Source organism: Eutrigla gurnardus (genome assembly GCF_963514095.1).
Source record: "Eutrigla gurnardus genome assembly, chromosome: 5".
NCBI lineage: Eukaryota > Metazoa > Chordata > Actinopteri > Perciformes > Triglidae > Eutrigla > Eutrigla gurnardus.
Window position 1 is genome coordinate 24114312 of NC_139919.1, and position 16808 is coordinate 24131119.

General features: G+C 42.9%; 1 protein-coding gene across 2 annotated transcripts; it reads right to left on the reverse strand.

The window, feature by feature from the left end:
* Window positions 1-855: 855 nt before the first annotated feature.
* On the reverse strand, window positions 856-16702 carry ccnjl (cyclin J-like). Of its 2 annotated transcripts, none has more exons than XM_084009504.1 (6): window positions 16437-16702; window positions 15604-15711; window positions 12356-12566; window positions 5020-5319; window positions 4736-4895; window positions 856-4191 (listed from the first exon to the last, which is right to left on the reverse strand). In XM_084009504.1, the coding sequence occupies exons 2-6, from the start codon at window positions 15679-15681 to the stop codon at window positions 3666-3668; spliced, it is 1275 nt and encodes a 424-aa protein (XP_083865630.1). In that variant the 5' UTR covers window positions 15682-15711; window positions 16437-16702; the 3' UTR covers window positions 856-3665. The 2 variants fall into 2 exon arrangements, with proteins under 2 accessions (XP_083865630.1, XP_083865629.1); XM_084009503.1 differs by having other exon boundaries at window positions 15604-15714.
* Between the last annotated feature and the right edge of the window lie 106 nt (window positions 16703-16808).

The window sequence follows — 16808 nt, forward strand, 5'->3', positions numbered from 1 at the left end:
ACAGTGAACTTGTTTCTCAAATACTGAATAATAACTTTGTCTGGCGTTGGAAAAGCAGCACTGTTCATGGATATACTATCCCACCCGCGGGTCCCACCACTGTAGGAATGAGAGATTAAATCATTTGCTTTTGATTTGACCTCAATACAAAGTGTGCTTTAGTCGCTGGTGGGTAGAATGCACATCTTTGAGTTCAGTAAAAGTTGCAATACAGCACTATAACAATACTCCAGTACAAATGAGCTGCTGTCGAAACGTAAGAGTTAAAAGAAAATATACGTAAGAATATATATGAAAAGTAAGAGTAATACTTACACAGCATACTGGCCTGTGATTATTGGTTTATGCATTAATATGTTCATAGTATTGTCGTAGCTGGTCAGGTGGAGATAAGTTTAACAACCTTATTTACTGGAAATTTAATCTGGAGAAATGTATCACATTTCATAAGCTTCTCACATGTTTTGTCAAAAATAACCAGAAAAGTAGTAATTATCTACATCTACCAGGCAAATGTAGAGTCAAAAGTATGTTATTCTTCCTGAAATGCAACAAATAAAATAAATAGAAGCAAATTATATACTTAAGTTACAGTAAAAATGAGCTAGTTTATGTACTAAGTTACAGTTCACCACCACCTTTAGTGCTTCACTGTTAAAATGAATGCTGTGTTGCATTGAAAGCATGTGGCCACAGCTGGAGGATTGTGTGTAAAGCCTGCAGGGCTCATCACTGGAGCTGCTGCATTGTCTTCTCTTTGAACAGATTAGAGCGATGCAGTGGAAACCGGCATTTCCCTAAAAGCTGCAGGCACTTAAGTGACACTTCCTGAGAAGAAACACACCCCTCGGAAACTCAGTTCACTTGTGTGTTTATTTTTTTCCGTGGCACGTTATGATAAAATAATTCCTTCTATCATTCGGTGTCACATAAACCAAGACTACAAATTGGTACAAAATAATAGAAAAATATAACTTGGAAGTTTGTGGGTTTCATTACTATCACATTGGACAAGTGTTGCTTGGTGTGGAGTGACGTCAGCACCTTTCACGGGAGGGAAAAATGCATCTTCTCTAGCTAAGACAAAAGCATTCAGTAATATCTATCACTCAAGGGAGGTGGCTGCAATATGCAACATATTCATTGTGTTCAGAGCCCACTGCCCTCTAGAGGAGATCAAGCTACAGCAAGTCAAATCACACAGTTATCAAAAATAAGTTACAAAAGGATGAACCAGTGGTGTACACGCGACAGTGATGGCTGTGTTCAGTTTAAACAGAAAAACAACATATTGCACCTTTGACACCTCAGTGAGAAGTTGCTCATGAATTATGAGGAAAAGAGCAAGTTGAACTCTAAAACAATAATCTAGTTCACACCAACGGCATTCATCAGGAGAATCACAACAAGCTTTAACTAAAAATACGCTTAAATGGAATTTTAAAATATAACAAAACTGTACATAAAAAGGTAAATCAAAAGGCATAGTATTTTAGTTAAAGTTAAAATGGCATTTTCAGTGATTGGAAAACAAACGGATGTGTAGCTGTAAAAGGTTTGTGAGAATAGTGTTGTATTTTCAGAAGGCTTCATGTAGTGTTATCCGACAAATGTCTTACTATGAATTTAAGGTTCACAGCTCAAGCATGTCAACTGCTGAGGACGAGGCATGACACGGCAAGATGTCCAATGTCCACAACAGAACAGTTTGAATTCAGTCAACATCATCCCAGAAGTTGGGGTCCACAGTAGAGCTGCAAGGATTAGTGGATCAAATGATTAGTCGATCGACACAAAAGCAATCATTTTAGCCAAAAATGCTCAAAATTTCTCTGGTTCCAGCTTCTTCCTGCTTTTCTTCATCTCAATGATAGTTTACAGAATATTTTGGGGGGGAATTCAGACCGCTGGTCAAATAAAACAAGCCATTTAAATATATCACAGTGTTCTGTGGGAAATTAAAGCTGGCATTTTAACCTATTCTTAATAATAATAATCAGTAACGAAAACATCAGTTTGTTTCATCCTTAACTCAGCCGACAAAAACCAATGGTTATTTAAGGTATCACCATGGTAACCAGTGTGCTACCCTTGTGACCGACAGTGAGAATCTGGATGTGTTTATACGTCGACAGGAAGTGGAAGATTGGGGATTGCAGCTTTAGAAATCTGGGAAGTAATTACTGTCGACTGCCCACAGATGTGTGAAACCAGTGACCGAGAGGTTGTTCCACCACTATGAAAACAGAGGGTTTCATGCATTCAGTTACTGACTTGTCAGCAGAGTGTAGTCCAGTGATGAAGAAGGGGACTGATCCAGCCCCCACAGATGCTGCAATAGCATTCACTTTAAAGCATAATAGCACAGAATAATGGGAAGGCTGCTAGTTTCAGCCTTGAAACCTGAGCCGGAATAAAGTTTCTATGAACAGGTGAAATAAAAGAAAAAAAAACTATAATAAATCAATGGTGTGATTCTAAGTTGGTATAAAAAAGCTACACAATATAAAAGAGAATGAAATAGAAATAAAAAAATGAGTCATCATAAATAAAAGCTATGGCATGTTTCAATGGCATCATATTCAAGTAATTTTGTTCAAGTCCCTGATACATAGTGGTTCATGTAAACATTGGAGTCATTAACACAAGACACAAAACCAACAGTTCATAAGAAGGCAGCAGCAATTCATATGTACACTAACAACGTCCACGTCTCCTTCACCATGCTGGTCCAGTCACATCAGTTTGTGTTAAATTCTTTGAGTGGCGCTGGAGACACTGAAATTAAAACTTTAGTACGACAAAGCCTGCAGCTGCCGGAGAGACACGTTTTCACCCGGGTGTGTGACGGCTCTGCCACAAGGCTGGACTTTGGAGATGGGAGAGAAGAGATGACGAGGACAGAGAGAGGAGAAAACGAAACACCGCAGGCGTGTTCCAGCTGTGGACTTCACCTGCTGTGCTCAAAGCAATGAATTCTCCGTCCCATCTGAGGGCTTATGTTGTGAGGAATTCCCAGAGGGGCCCTTCAGCTCCAACCGAGACTACAGGAGTGAGATCAATGTTCGCCGACACACAAAAAAAGTCATTGACATGCCTCTATTTCTTCTTCTCTCTCAAATGGTGGCTCAAAAAAAAAAACAGCCATTTTTTCTCTCTAATTTTTGGGATTCGAAATAAAAAAAATAAAAAAAAATCCTGTCAAGCAGCAAGACATCTTTGTCACAGATACTTTGCTTTCTGTGCACTTCTAAAATTGGCTCAGCAATCACACGACTGAGAACAGGCACTGAATGAGGTGGGTGTTGGATCACACTGCTGCTTTCATCTCATTCACAGTGATGACAGTCTCATAACACAGATTTATAAAACCAGTTTAAGAATATGGCAATACCATTTTTGCAATGCCTCAGTATTTCAAGGAGGTGGAGCATTCGTCATGTCATGGTAATGACTTCCACCGGGTCTGTCTTGCCTTTGGATCTCTGCTTGCGTTTGAGGCGTCTCTGTGTGAGGGACGGGAGCGTCGGACAAGCCGACGGTGTTGCGGAGCTGACGGAGAGAGAGAGGAGGTCTGTAAAAGGATATTTCGGGGTGGGGAATTGAGTCTGAAGCATAGCAGTGCACTCCCGCAGGGGTTTGAGCTCCCTCTCCGTCTCCTGGCGTCACCTGTCAAAGCAGCCCGCTGTGAACGTGTGATGAGCCCCCAGGTAGCTGCCGCTGTAGGCCATACTCAGACAGTGACGTGGCTCTCCAGTGAGGGCCATCTGCACAGAAATGGGGCCCTGGAGCGGCAGCGCACGAGCCCCCGGCTGGAGACTGGAGGTCAAGCTTGGGTAGGAGGGGAACCCACCGCCGGGAGTCATGGAAGCAGCCCCCGTTAGGAGACCCATCCTGTGGCTCTGAAGGAAGTCCTGAGACATGTTCACCACAGACCCCAAAGCCTGGGAGTCAGCGAGGGCCTGCAGCTGGGACAGGGACGGGGAATGCTGTGAAAGGTGTGGGAAGCCGTCTGGCTGAAAGAGCAGCTGTGGTGTGGAGGAGGTGGAGGAAGAGGAGGAGGAGGAGGCTGGTCTCTGGATGACTGACATTGGAGAGAGGTGAGAGGTCTGGGGCTGAGACTGCAGAGAGGAGGGTCGGTGAGGAGTGGATTTGGTCTTGTTGGCCTCCTTAACGTCATTGTCATGAGCACTGAGGAAAGAAATGTTACAAATCAAAAAGATGAGAAATTAAACAATAAATATGTAGGAAATTGAATGAGAACTAAAGCCATCCTTACAAGGAGGGGACATGCACACGTGTGTGTATACCTGAGAAGAAATGGCTGCTCAGATAAATCCATTAACGGGGCAGGGATTGATCTGTACTGACCCATTTTATTCCACCCACAATTTGGGTGAAAATTGCACACAAATAAACAGCTGTTGACGTTAAACTAAACCGCACTAAGGCTATCAGCTAGAATTATCAAATGGACAGGCTTTGTCAGATAATGATCCGCCTCATCTGGTTTAAGCAACAGGCGTCTTATAATCCAAAACCATGGCAACCAAAAATAAATAGAGACAGGACCTTCAATGTCATCTACCATTAGGTTTGAGAGGCTTGTGTGACCATTTCTCTCTCTGTTAGACCTTTTTTTCCCTCTGTGTGTGTGTGTGTGTGTGTGTGTGTGTGTGTGTGTGTGTGTGTGTGTGTGTGCGTGCGTGCGTGCGTGCGTGCGTGCGTGTCTTACAGCAGCATGAGCTCAATGCACTGGGTTAGATGGTCCCAGGTGTAGCCTGTTAGTAGATGCAGCGCAGTCGTCCAGCTTGGGGAGATCTGAAGGCAAATACGAGATGCTGCCACACATGCTGCCGCAACTTGGGATGGTCGGAAACTCAGGAAGGCGTGGTCTAGGAACACAATGACAAGAGTTTGATCAAATATTTTATCAAAATTACACCAAAAGCCAATAAATACATGGCTAACAGCTCTGGAACTAACAAAGTCCAGTTCACCGTCCTCCTTTCAACCCACCTTGCAGTGAGACTTCCAGAAAGTAGTGAGTGTATTTGTCCATGAACGCCTTGGTCTTGGAGAGGGAGGAGAGGGGCCAGCCGTTGTATAGGTCTCCCTCCTGCACCGAGGCATGGAGGTAGTAGTCAATAAAGTGGGCGGGCGTGGGCATGCACAGATTCCAGCCAAAGGTCTCGAGCAGCAGAAGCTCCATTTTGATCAGATCCTTCTTGTTGAGAACCAGGTTCAGGCTGCACATAAAGCCCAGAGAGTTCAGCTGCTCCAGTTTGGGAACCCGGTCCTCCTTCTCCTCAAATTTACCTGGAAATAAATGTACCGTGGTAAGATACTACAACCTGCAGAGTTAAATCTCGTTCATGGGTCATTTTATGTGAATCAAAAAATCCCCTAAAATACATGAACTAGTTTAGAAGAAGAAAAAGGTCTAGACACATTTCAACAGAAAACTGTGTCTGATTCAGAGGAAACATATATACATTATCATCTGTAGCCACATGGTTTATGGTCAGCTCTAAAGAGCCTTACTGCAACTTCCAGAACCTAACAAGTGCCTGCTAAGCATTAGCAATTAAGCTGACTATTACTGAACATCTGGCTATAAAGCTAAGCTATTACACCAACAGGAAAACCTCACTGTAAGCTTGCAGAGTGTGGGGCGCTTACTGTGGATTATACAAGCCTAACTTTCTATGAAAAAAAAAAAAAAACCTCCAGTAAGCTAGATCCCAGATATTTCTGTCCCTCACTCACTGCATATCCTCAAAGACATTACAGCAGTGCCATTACAGCGAGCCCCCTCCCCATCCCAAGACATCCTCCTTTCCATGGCAACAGGCCTGAGGCCTCCGGGGTCTGCATGGCCAATAGAGAGGGGTGACTCTGTCTTTTATCTGAGGGTCCAACAGGCCTCCTCTGCTCAAACTTAAAGAATGAGGGTGAGGAGGTGTCAGGTTACTCTGATACAGGCTTCCCTCTAAAGCATGTGCTCTCGCTACACAAAGGTTTCAGTGGGACGACGTGGGGACTTACTGTTAACTTGGATTAAACAGAAAATTACAGCTCGGTATTTCTATTTATAACAACTACAACTCCTGAGCACCCATACGTGGAGGCTAGTGTACAACAGGTAATAAATTAACAATTTAGCTTACCATATATTAAATGTTTACACACCGATGATAAATGCTAATTAGGGCAACGTGATGTAAAGTGTTTGATGACGTTCTATTCTTTAATTTATTCGTATGTTGAGTGGAACATTTTACAGTTGAAAAACAAACGTATCACTGCTGTCTGGTGGACAAACTATGTTATGACGGGTTCAAAATTACCTGAAACATGTGTCATTTATCCCAACATACACACGATACCGATTGATCTGCAACAAGCTGATATTGATAAACATATTGGCACGACTAATTTAACTTACTTTCCATTGCAAATTACATGGCAGTATATCCACTTGTTTGGATTATCAAATTATGTATCAGCTTCGTCAAAATATGCATCCGGATGGGAATTATAACAACCCTTCTGTTTGGGGTAAATCTTGGCCTCTAAGCTGAAACCACGGCAACCAAACATTAAAAATGGGGGCTTTATTGACCTTTTCAAGCTGTAATTAAACGTGGAAAGAGTGGATACTCCAAGCAACAATTGTCTGCAGTGCCTTTCATAGACCTCATTTACCTCTTTATGCCCACGTCTCGGTAAGTGGGGTGTCTTCCTACCGAGTGTGAGTTTTACCACTGATGTTGCGACCCACCATTAAGCAGGGCAGGAGAGAGGAAGAGAGGGGGAATGGTTGAGAGAGCGTGAGGGGAGGGGTGCAGGGAATCTGCAGCCCAGCCGGCCAGAGGGGTAATTAGTAGAGAGGCAATAATGGGATCTCTCCACCAGAACAGGAAGCACTGTGAAACAGGGCTGATTACACCCACCAGGGCTCGTTCCACAACCCAGTCCACACTTGCCCCATTCTCTCACCCTCATATCCTCAGGATCAGGGCTCGGTCTACTATGTCCACACAGACGCTGCCATAAAAAGCCATCAATGCCCCCAATCTCCACACAACCCCAGTCTCTTTGATCTTAAAAAGAGAGATACAGCACAAGTCACTCTCATTGTGCTTTCTGATTACTCCTCTTGTTTACTATTGTTGGTGACTGGCAACATGAGACGACTTCAGAGGCGCCTACATCAGTATGTATGATTACGGTTAGAGCCACGAACCGGTTTGACTTACTGTAGAAAAACGAGGAAAAAAAGAAGAACTGTGTATCACAGCGTGTATGACAAAACAGTGTTCCCATTCATTTCACTGAGTTGGCACCACAGGGCCAGCCACAGAGGGCTCCAGCAAAAAACAAAGGGCAAAAAAAAAAGTTGTTTTGTTCCGCTCTTGTTCCACTTAATCTGCAGCGGAACCCAATCTGAGATAAAATGCTAATTGGGGCTATTACATAGTGTCAATTATTTTCTTATTTCAGCAATTAACGGTTTGATTTAAAGAGCCCATGCTGACATCTTCAATTGCTTGTTTTGACACATTCAATTTACAATTAAAAAAAAAAACTCCAATCACGTATGAAAAACTGAAATAGTGAATTAAAGATATTGCTAGTTGTTAATTTTCTGACAACCAAATAACCCGCTAATTATCTCTAGTGCCCATATAGTGGGAACACCACTAATGCAGCCCCCTGTACTGTTTCACCGCAGTGAGACGCGGTGCATTCCTCTCCTGTGAGTTCAGCCTACCCGGAATGCAGGCAGCTAAGTGATCCTATCTTAAGTCAGCATGCAGGAAAGGGAAACTGAAGACGCGAAACGTAAAAAACAGCCTTCCTTTTCACCGACTGCAGCTACCTCTCCATACACTGCAACTACAGTGCATCTTATCTTTCACGTGGCACCCGCAGGTGATGATGAGAAAAGGTCAAGAAACAGGGAGAAGTCAGGGGTTAGGGAGAGGTAAGGTCAGGATGCAGAGCCTCCTCCCAGGTGTGCTGTTAGAGGAAGAGCTGGAGGTCAGGTCAGAGAGAGGTTTCGAGTGATAGGGGCCGTTAGGAAACCTGAGCTTTATTCTCACACAGAGAAAAAGGCTTTCTTTAAAATGGTTAATTTCTTCTAAAAGAAACGTCACGGTAACCACAATCAATGTTATGCTTTCACACAGTTTTGATTAGTTCTCCCCCTCAACACAGGACCAGTGGCGAAGAAATAAAATAGAAATGAATGGAAAAAAATGGCATATCTTCGATTGGCCTTCATGGAACAAAAAAAAAGGAAAAAAATGTGAAAGGCCCTCTCTAGAGACAGTGTTTGGTTTGTCCATCCTGGGCTACTGTAGACTCAGATTCTATGTAGATATGAATTGCTCATTCAAGTTAACAAAAACAACTATTCTTAGCTTCAGGTTATGCATTAATAAAAACAGACATGGAAATTATTTCTGCCAACAGATCCCCCTAAATCCCAGACAATGGTCTTTGAGGCGAATAAACGCTCAAGGCAGTCTTCACTTTCTTCCTATTCTCTACTTCTTTTTCTCCTCGACTCGACAGCCATGGAGGAATGTCCTCTGCCGTTTAAACTCCTTTTATTTGCCGGTTCATCTTTCATTGAGAGTGTGAAATTGGTCACAGCTCCATCACACAGAATCACCATGTTGCCACCCCTGGCCCCGGCAGCTCACACAATGACGGCCCGGGCCGACCCTCGACCCCTAATGCTAATGCCTGGGTGACCAAGGAGAATCTTAGAAACGCAGCACAGTGTATTTATGTGTGTGTGTGTGTTGGGTTGTGGGGGAATGCCCGAAGTATGATGAGTGCTGACACAGTGTGTGGGCAAACAGGGCAATGCCCTATGCAAATAGTTTTACTTAATTATAATATTTGCATTATATTTACTACAATCACACACAGTACTTTGGCAGCATCTGATGGTAACAAATATTACCTTTTTAAAAACCCATCTGTAAATCTTAACATAATTTATTTAATTAAGAGCCCAGTTCAATCAGAATTATTGTCAAACCTCTGACGGAGGGATAAAGGGGGGAAGTGGGTTCCCCTATTAATCTACATTTCAGGCCACCCTGCTGTGTGGTTCAGTCCTAACATGTCCCGTGTTGCAGGCCACCACCTCTCCCTCCCTTTCTACCCTGTTTAACATCAGTAGTCGACCTGCCTTTGAAGTAGTGCTCCATTCGTTTCCCAACCCCCCAGGGATGTAGGGCGGCTTTTACTGGCCGCCCTGTCCCAGGACTAGTTGGCCTTGCCTGTCCCTCACAAGGTGAGAGAACGAAGGGGAAACAGAGCCAGCAGCTAAAAAGGTAAAAGGACACCATCAGAGCCAGTTAAGTGCTTATGTGGCAGTTAAGCAGTGCCTTTTCAATGGGAATTTCTCTAATGGATTTAACGTCAATGTGAATCTTAATTAGATAATCGCAAAAAAAAAATCATAGGTTCATCACAAGGTTACCACAGCAACCATCTCCTCATTTAGCAATGTTAGCTTACAGCAAATCTCTACCACACACACACACACACACACACACATGCACACAAACAAGTCTGCATACACAACAACATCCATCCTGCAACCCCTGCTCCCCTCCCCCTCTCTGGGAAGGGTCTGGCTGCCTGGCTGGCTCTCCTGCTTGCATTGACGGGCTTTTGTTTGAGGCCTGACTCGGAGAGCATATGGCAGGTGCCCCTCGGCACACAGTCCCTCCCCACCCTCGGGGCTCCGAGCGCTATCTTAAGTGCCCTGTGTAGTCAATATGACAGAGCTTCTTATGCCTTTTTTTGAGCGACCTTTCATTGAATCAAGTTCACTGAAGAATATAAATTAAATAGAGTTTGAACTGTAACTATTGCAAGGAATTTAACAATAGAAACTTTGAAAGTTTGAGGATGTGTGCTGATTTCTAAATGTAAATATGCAGTGTATTTAAATAGTCTTCATCAGGATTCCCTAGGAATTTGGTTTATTAGAGTAACTGGCTTCTCTGGAATGAGGTGAGCTCTTTAAACAAGCTTCCATCAGTCAATAACACTAAAATACTGACCATAATCTCACTCCTGCAAATAAAGAAGAGCTCATCCATGAACAAACGCACACACACACAATAGAGTAACAGGATTAAGCACTGAATACAGGGAGGCACAAAAGACGTAGTGATTAATTAACCAAGTGTGGAAGCCAGAAATGTTTAAAGAAAGACAATGTATGTGCCTGTCAAAGGCAGGCGGTGGGACCTGGGGAGGCCGTTCAATAACTAGGCCAGATTCCAAAGCACCTCAGGACGCATAAAAACCCAAGACAACTTTGAATCAAACGCCCCTTTCAAGCCATCATCAATCATGGCTGCGATTCCCCAGAGTCCCGGAGGAGTCAGAGGCAGTAGAGCAGAGGAGAGAGTCTGACTAACTGAGAGCCGCAATCAAAAGATTAAATAGAAAACTAGATTAATCTATTAGAGAATTAAAAACAGACAAAATAAAAGAAGCACCTCTGTCCAGGTTGGCTTGATAATATTTATATCACCCCATGAGCAAACTCTCTAAAGCTATTCTTGGATACTCATGAGATTGCTTTTAAATAAAACCTCTTTCAAGTCTCATTCATCCCACCACAGAGACTACTCTGATTGCAAAGATGGCCTGTGCACGACTACACACACGTACACAGAGCCCTCCCAAGTGAGCGGGCCCTGTTCCAGACTCCCACTTTGACGGCATCATTAGTCTAATTACCCATGATGCCAAGGGCTGCACTAATGTACAGAAAACCTCACAGTCTGTTAATCACAAGACAGACACAGAGACACTAATAACTACCACACAACCTGCATCATGAATCAGCAGGGGAAGAATGATTAACATACCTGCCTTACACAAAACACACACACACACGATTTTGGATTTCACAGCAGAAAAGTATAGTGGTTATTAGTTATAATCACTTCTGAAGAAACACTGACGGCTTGAGAAACAACTACAAGCAAACAATGACATCAACCCGTCATCAGTCTAGGAAAGAAGAGATCTTTAGGAATTTAAATCCAAAGCTTTAACTTGATTGTTTTCAGTCAGACAGCAATTTAAAGGATAAAGCTGGTGTGGTGTGTACTGTTCCTTTAGTCCACCTCCCAAATACTTTCAAATTTCCCTATTCTGTCTAAGTTCATACGATACTAAGATAAGTCTGAAAAGAATTGTCATAAATTCATAGTTCACTTTTTTAAGGCTCAGTGATTTCCTAAAACAGCGAGTCACTGTAGTTTTTAGCAAACATCATTCAAACAGGAGGAAATAATGCATTTAAGTAGATTAACTGGATCAAAAATAAACTACAGAACACATGTTCATGAAAAAATGATGGAAAACATGTAATAATAAAATGGTATGAGGCATTCATGTGTTTTTCATTGTTCATCATGTGTTGTTTTGGATAACAATAGAACTGCATGGCACACAGGAATAAAGCCAGGGCTTTAGCTGCACTGGAAATGCTTGCTAATAGGATCAATTAATTGTTGGCAGTAAAGAAAAAATATATAGAAAATAGTTTTTTTTTTTACTGCCAACAACCAATACGTATCATTTAGGTTTAAAAAGAGATCGCAGAACAGAGTGTCATTAGAGAATTAGCCTGAAGACAAAACAGATTTGTATGAGGATTGTGGATAGAGTATCCTCTGCAACAAATCTAGTGTTTTCAATGACAGAGGGAAAAAAAAATCACACCTTTGATTAGAGGACATTTTGACCGTGGTGGACGTGCTTTTGGTTCATCTCAAACAGACTGGATGGGACTAGAGTAACAGCAGCAGCCCCAGGCATGTTATTGCAGCCATGGTCAAAGACATACAAGACCTTCTGCAGTTTCTCCTAAAACAATGGCACACTCATCCCACCACAATGGAAACCTTGTTTTTCCAAACCAACATTGCAGCAAACTGTCTACATAGGATCAGCCTGGAAAAAAAAAATACCGCCATGGTCTCTTGAGCAAAACTCAAATTAGCCTCGTTGCAAGAAGTGTTTCACCATGTACCGTCTGTGCATAAACCACAGTCACAGCCTCTCCGAGGCACACAAGATTAACAATGCAGTGATTGTGCATTTACAGAAAAAGTACAATGCAATGCTTTTAAAGATGAAACGACAACCTAATCTTGGTTAAGTACCTCTGCAGTAGATTTAGGTTCAGAGAAAAGCAATGCAGTTTCCATTTAAAGACCAGCGCTTTATGTTTCCGCTTGTCAAGCAAAAAACTATGTAGGTGGATTTAGGGGACGAGGTGGAAGGCTGAAAGTGGACTTACTGGCTAGGAGCAGGCAAGAGAGGGCGATGACATAGAGCTGCTTGACAGCCACATCATAGTGGTCCATGAACAAGTCCAGCAGGTAGACGGCTAGGTGACGCGCTGTAGGACATAGCTGGTAGCGATTGCTCAGGATGGCCAACAAGTCTGCAAAGTACCGCCGCATGCCAATTTGCGGAGAGTGGGCTCGGTAGACCGGTAGCTTCAGCTCCTGGAGGGGGAGAAGAGAAAAGGATGGATGAGGACGTTAAACAAATACCGCAGTCTGGGTTTAACTTTCAGGACAGAAGCTGTGGCTGAAATACTCAAAATATAAAACTTGATTTACTATCAGAAAGACTTTATTATGCTTCAGCCTCATTTCAATATCATTTAATTCACCATCGCTGCAGAGAAGAGGAGCTAATTTGGGTCAGTGCAGGGGTCCCCGAGCAATGTGCTGAGGGTGGTCGGGTGTGTGTGTGGTTTTGGGGGATGAAGGGGGGGGTGGGGACATGGTTCCTCCAGTAGGGGTTGAGTAATAGATAGGATTAGGTTTCAACCCTAGCACATCTCCTATTCATGTTCAATTAACCGCATGTGTTTCAAAGTGGAAGGAAGATACTCAGGGGCATTAGCATTCAATCAGCCTGGGGTATCTTTACCATCAGCTACGGAGAACAAGAGAGCAAAAGGCTCCAGTTTCAAACTATGCCTCAGAGAAGAAACAAACATTTATTAATGGATGTAAAAAGATTTGCCGCACATACTTTCTATTTATTGAAGCTGCTTATGTGAACAAAATTGTTTTTGTTTTCAATGTGAATCTGTGTAAAAACAAGGGCTTTTGAGGATGGATTAATCTCCCCCTCAGTCCCAGCAGTGAGAGGTCCTCACATGAGAGCAGAGATACAGAAAACATCCGCATCACGTCAGGAATGGTTTTTTGTAACATTCCTAAATTGAGACGCTCAACAATCCCAGTGTGTCTTTAAAGCTCGAACTCAGAAAATGCTTGGTGCAGGCAATATTTATATAAAAGCATTCGCTGTGAAGGCAAAATGCACCATCAGGTTGATGCAACATGTTTTCTATTTATTTTTAGCTGAACTAAAAAACAAAACAACAGCGCTCAGGGTGACACTTCACTTAAGAGTCTAAGAATAAACAGTACCCCCACTCCCAAATCCACATATAGCCACTCAACCCTGGTGCCACAACAAACTACTACCCAATCCTCCCAAAACTCTCCTCCCACTGCTCCAGCCTCTGGTCCATCTGTCTGTCTGGGGATACAAGGGGAGCAGGAGAATGGGGGGTGGATGTGAAGGGTGGGGGACTGCTGGAGTCAGGAGGGGCTCCGGGGGGGTGGGGTGGGGGGTCTGTGTGGGGTGGAGAAGGTGCCTTTGTGGGGGACCCGCACCATAATTAAGAATTCCACAGCTGCCTCGGCCTGATTTGCATGTCTGATAATTTGCCACATGCTACACACCGCAGCTATCTCCCACATCAGGGCATTACCACTGCAGCAAACGTCATTAAGACTGGATGAGACGGTGGGGGAGCGGGCGCCATGCAAGAAATTTGAACACTGTGTCAAGGTCTTTTTACACACAGCTCCGACACTCATTTCAACCACATTTTCATCACAAATGACACTTTGCTCTCAGATCAACCACCTCTGAAAGCATCCATTCATCTAAAGTTTTTGAGCACTAAAGCATTTTGAAAGAAAATAAAATATTAAATAAAGTGCCTCACCCAGCATATTAGATAGATAGATAGATAGATAGATAGATAGATAGATAGATAGATAGATAGATAGATAGATAGATAGATAGATAGATAGATAGATAGATAGATAGATAGATAGATAGATAGATCTGATGAGAAGTAAATGTCATGTCATAAAGAAAAGAAATTATTCCACAGAGAAATCAAAAGAGTGTCTGGAAAAAGCACTAATCCGCAGATTAATAGATAATGAAAATAATCATTAGTTGCAGCCTAATCGTGAATTATATAATCAAATTATATCAAGAGGCTTGAAAAAATGATGATAAAATAAATGCCGAAATAAGACCATCAACTATAAACCCCTCAAAAGTCTCGTTTCTCAATTCACCCTACATAACTTTGCAGTATTTACAATGAGGGCATTGCATGGATATACTGCGGTGAGTGCGTTCAGCTAAATGTTGATATAGGGTGTTCAAACATAACATTAGACTATCTCTTTATCTCTCTCATTATATAGCACATGAGAAAAGAGTGGGTGTGTTGTTGGGTTCCCAGCTCTGCATGCAGATTCTCAGTCTAATTGATGTCTCACTCTGAGTCAGACTGTCCAGCATCAGGAAGCTGTGTAAATGAATGAATCACGTACGCTGCTTACAGGGCTCACAAAACAACCATTGCACAATCTGATACACTGCAGTCACACACGTGAATACAGGCTGCGGTGCGTTCGGGCACCTGATATCTAAAACCTGATCTGCATTTATTCGCCTCAGCGGAAAACTGGCAGCAGACTTCAACCCCAAAGATGCCAGTCGAGTGACAGATGTCTCCATTAAAGTGACACATGGGAAGAAACGTGATCGCGCTTCGAGGTTAATTAAGTGATTTTCAATTAATGAGCCTTAACTCCTCCATGTAATCTAATTTAGAGCACGTTTAAGTAAACAACGGGACCATGTAATTATATTTTCTTCCCAACTTTCAATACATTGTGCGGCGTATAATATCGAAAGATGCTGCTCGGAAAATATCAACACAAGCCTGCTGGTTCAGGCTGTCGTGTTTGTAGGGCCGTTGGTAATTATTTTAACGATCGATAAAACCACCAGTTATTTTTCTCACTAAAACGTCAAATTGAGAAAAATACGATTTTTCTCTCCATTTTCTAATTGATTAATTGACTGCAACTAATACTGACAGATCTACTGATTACATTCTTGATCAATCATCCAGTCTTTACTCTTTAAAATGCTACAGACTCTCAAATGTGTTGTTTTTCTGAACAACAGTCAAAACACATGAGACACTTCATTTGCTGTGATGGGATAGAACCAGAAAATATGGGTACTTAAACGTTTAAGATATCTCAGATTAATTTCCCATTATACAAAAATAAAAGCTAGACAGATTCAGTGGTGTTAATATTGTTTTATGTTAAATGTCAGGCTGTGTTAAACACTTACAACCAAAACAGGGTTTAGCTCACACATGTCCACAAAATAAAGCAGCGTCCAGTAATGTAGACTCACCTTGATGCGGAGCGATTGATGGATATCTGCAGCTAGCTGTCCTTTCCACCACTGAAACTCCCTCTCCATCTTTCCCATCCAGAGGAGACTTCAAGAATCAAGTTTTACCTGCTGAGACACACGTGTCCAAAAAAAAAAATAGAGACAAAGTTAAAAGAATGTTTTGAGTTGTGTCGAGAATAAACTGGAAAATGCTGAGTTTTCAAACTGGACATTTACCGAGAAAACCCACATGATACAAGTTTAATTAGTTATTCTACAGATTTTCTCATTCAAATTGATTATATCACGGGTTAAATCAACAAGACACGTGCGTTTTGTGCTGAAAATTAAAGCAACAGCTATTGGATGAGAAATACAGTCGTTTTGATAAAGTTTTAACACCTTGCTAATCCCACAGCAGAGGTCTGCATACAGGCCTTTTTCTCTGCTCGGGAATTTAAATGGCCCAGTTGAACGCTCGAGGAAAAAAAAAAAAACAAAAAAAAAAGCTCGACCACGCCAGTAGGTCAAACGAATCAAAGCAGCCGTTCACTGATGTCATTTTTTTTTCTCTCCACACGCTTGTTCGTCGTTCAACAACGAAAATAACTAACCGATCTTGCACTTCGGCTATCGGTCAAAAAAAAACGCGTAGCTGCACCACGAGACGGCGGCCAAGCGGACAGGCGACGCAAGTTAACTGCCCACCGAGCTCGTTAACACTCGTTTGAGAAAAAGAAAGAAAAGGGGAAACACGCCGCGATAAATCTACACCCCTCGACGCAGTCGTACCCCGTTCCTCGGATGTAACTTTGTTTTTAATCTCAGTGGTTAGTACATGTGCCACTCACCGCTCCGACGGGAATGCCCCCCAGACCCCTTTGTCTCAGTCCGACATCCTGAACCGGAGAACTCCTCTTCGGCTTCAACTTTGAGAAAGACCTCTTCTTTTCTCGGCGTAAAGACAACGTTCGGTCCGCTGTCGAGTCCGCGTCACGGCTGCCACCGCCAAATCCCGACGACGGGCGCTCGCTTGCGCCGTTTTCACCCCCGAACTGTTTACACTTTTCCGAGAGGGTTTCGCTCCGCCGTTTTCTCTCCGGTAGCTCCGCTGTAACAAAGTAACGTCCTCCTCGGCTGCACCAGCTGCTGCTGTTGCGGTGCGAGGCTCGTGCGCTCGACGTGAAGGGCCCCTCCTCCGTCCTGGGAGTTGTAGTCCTTCA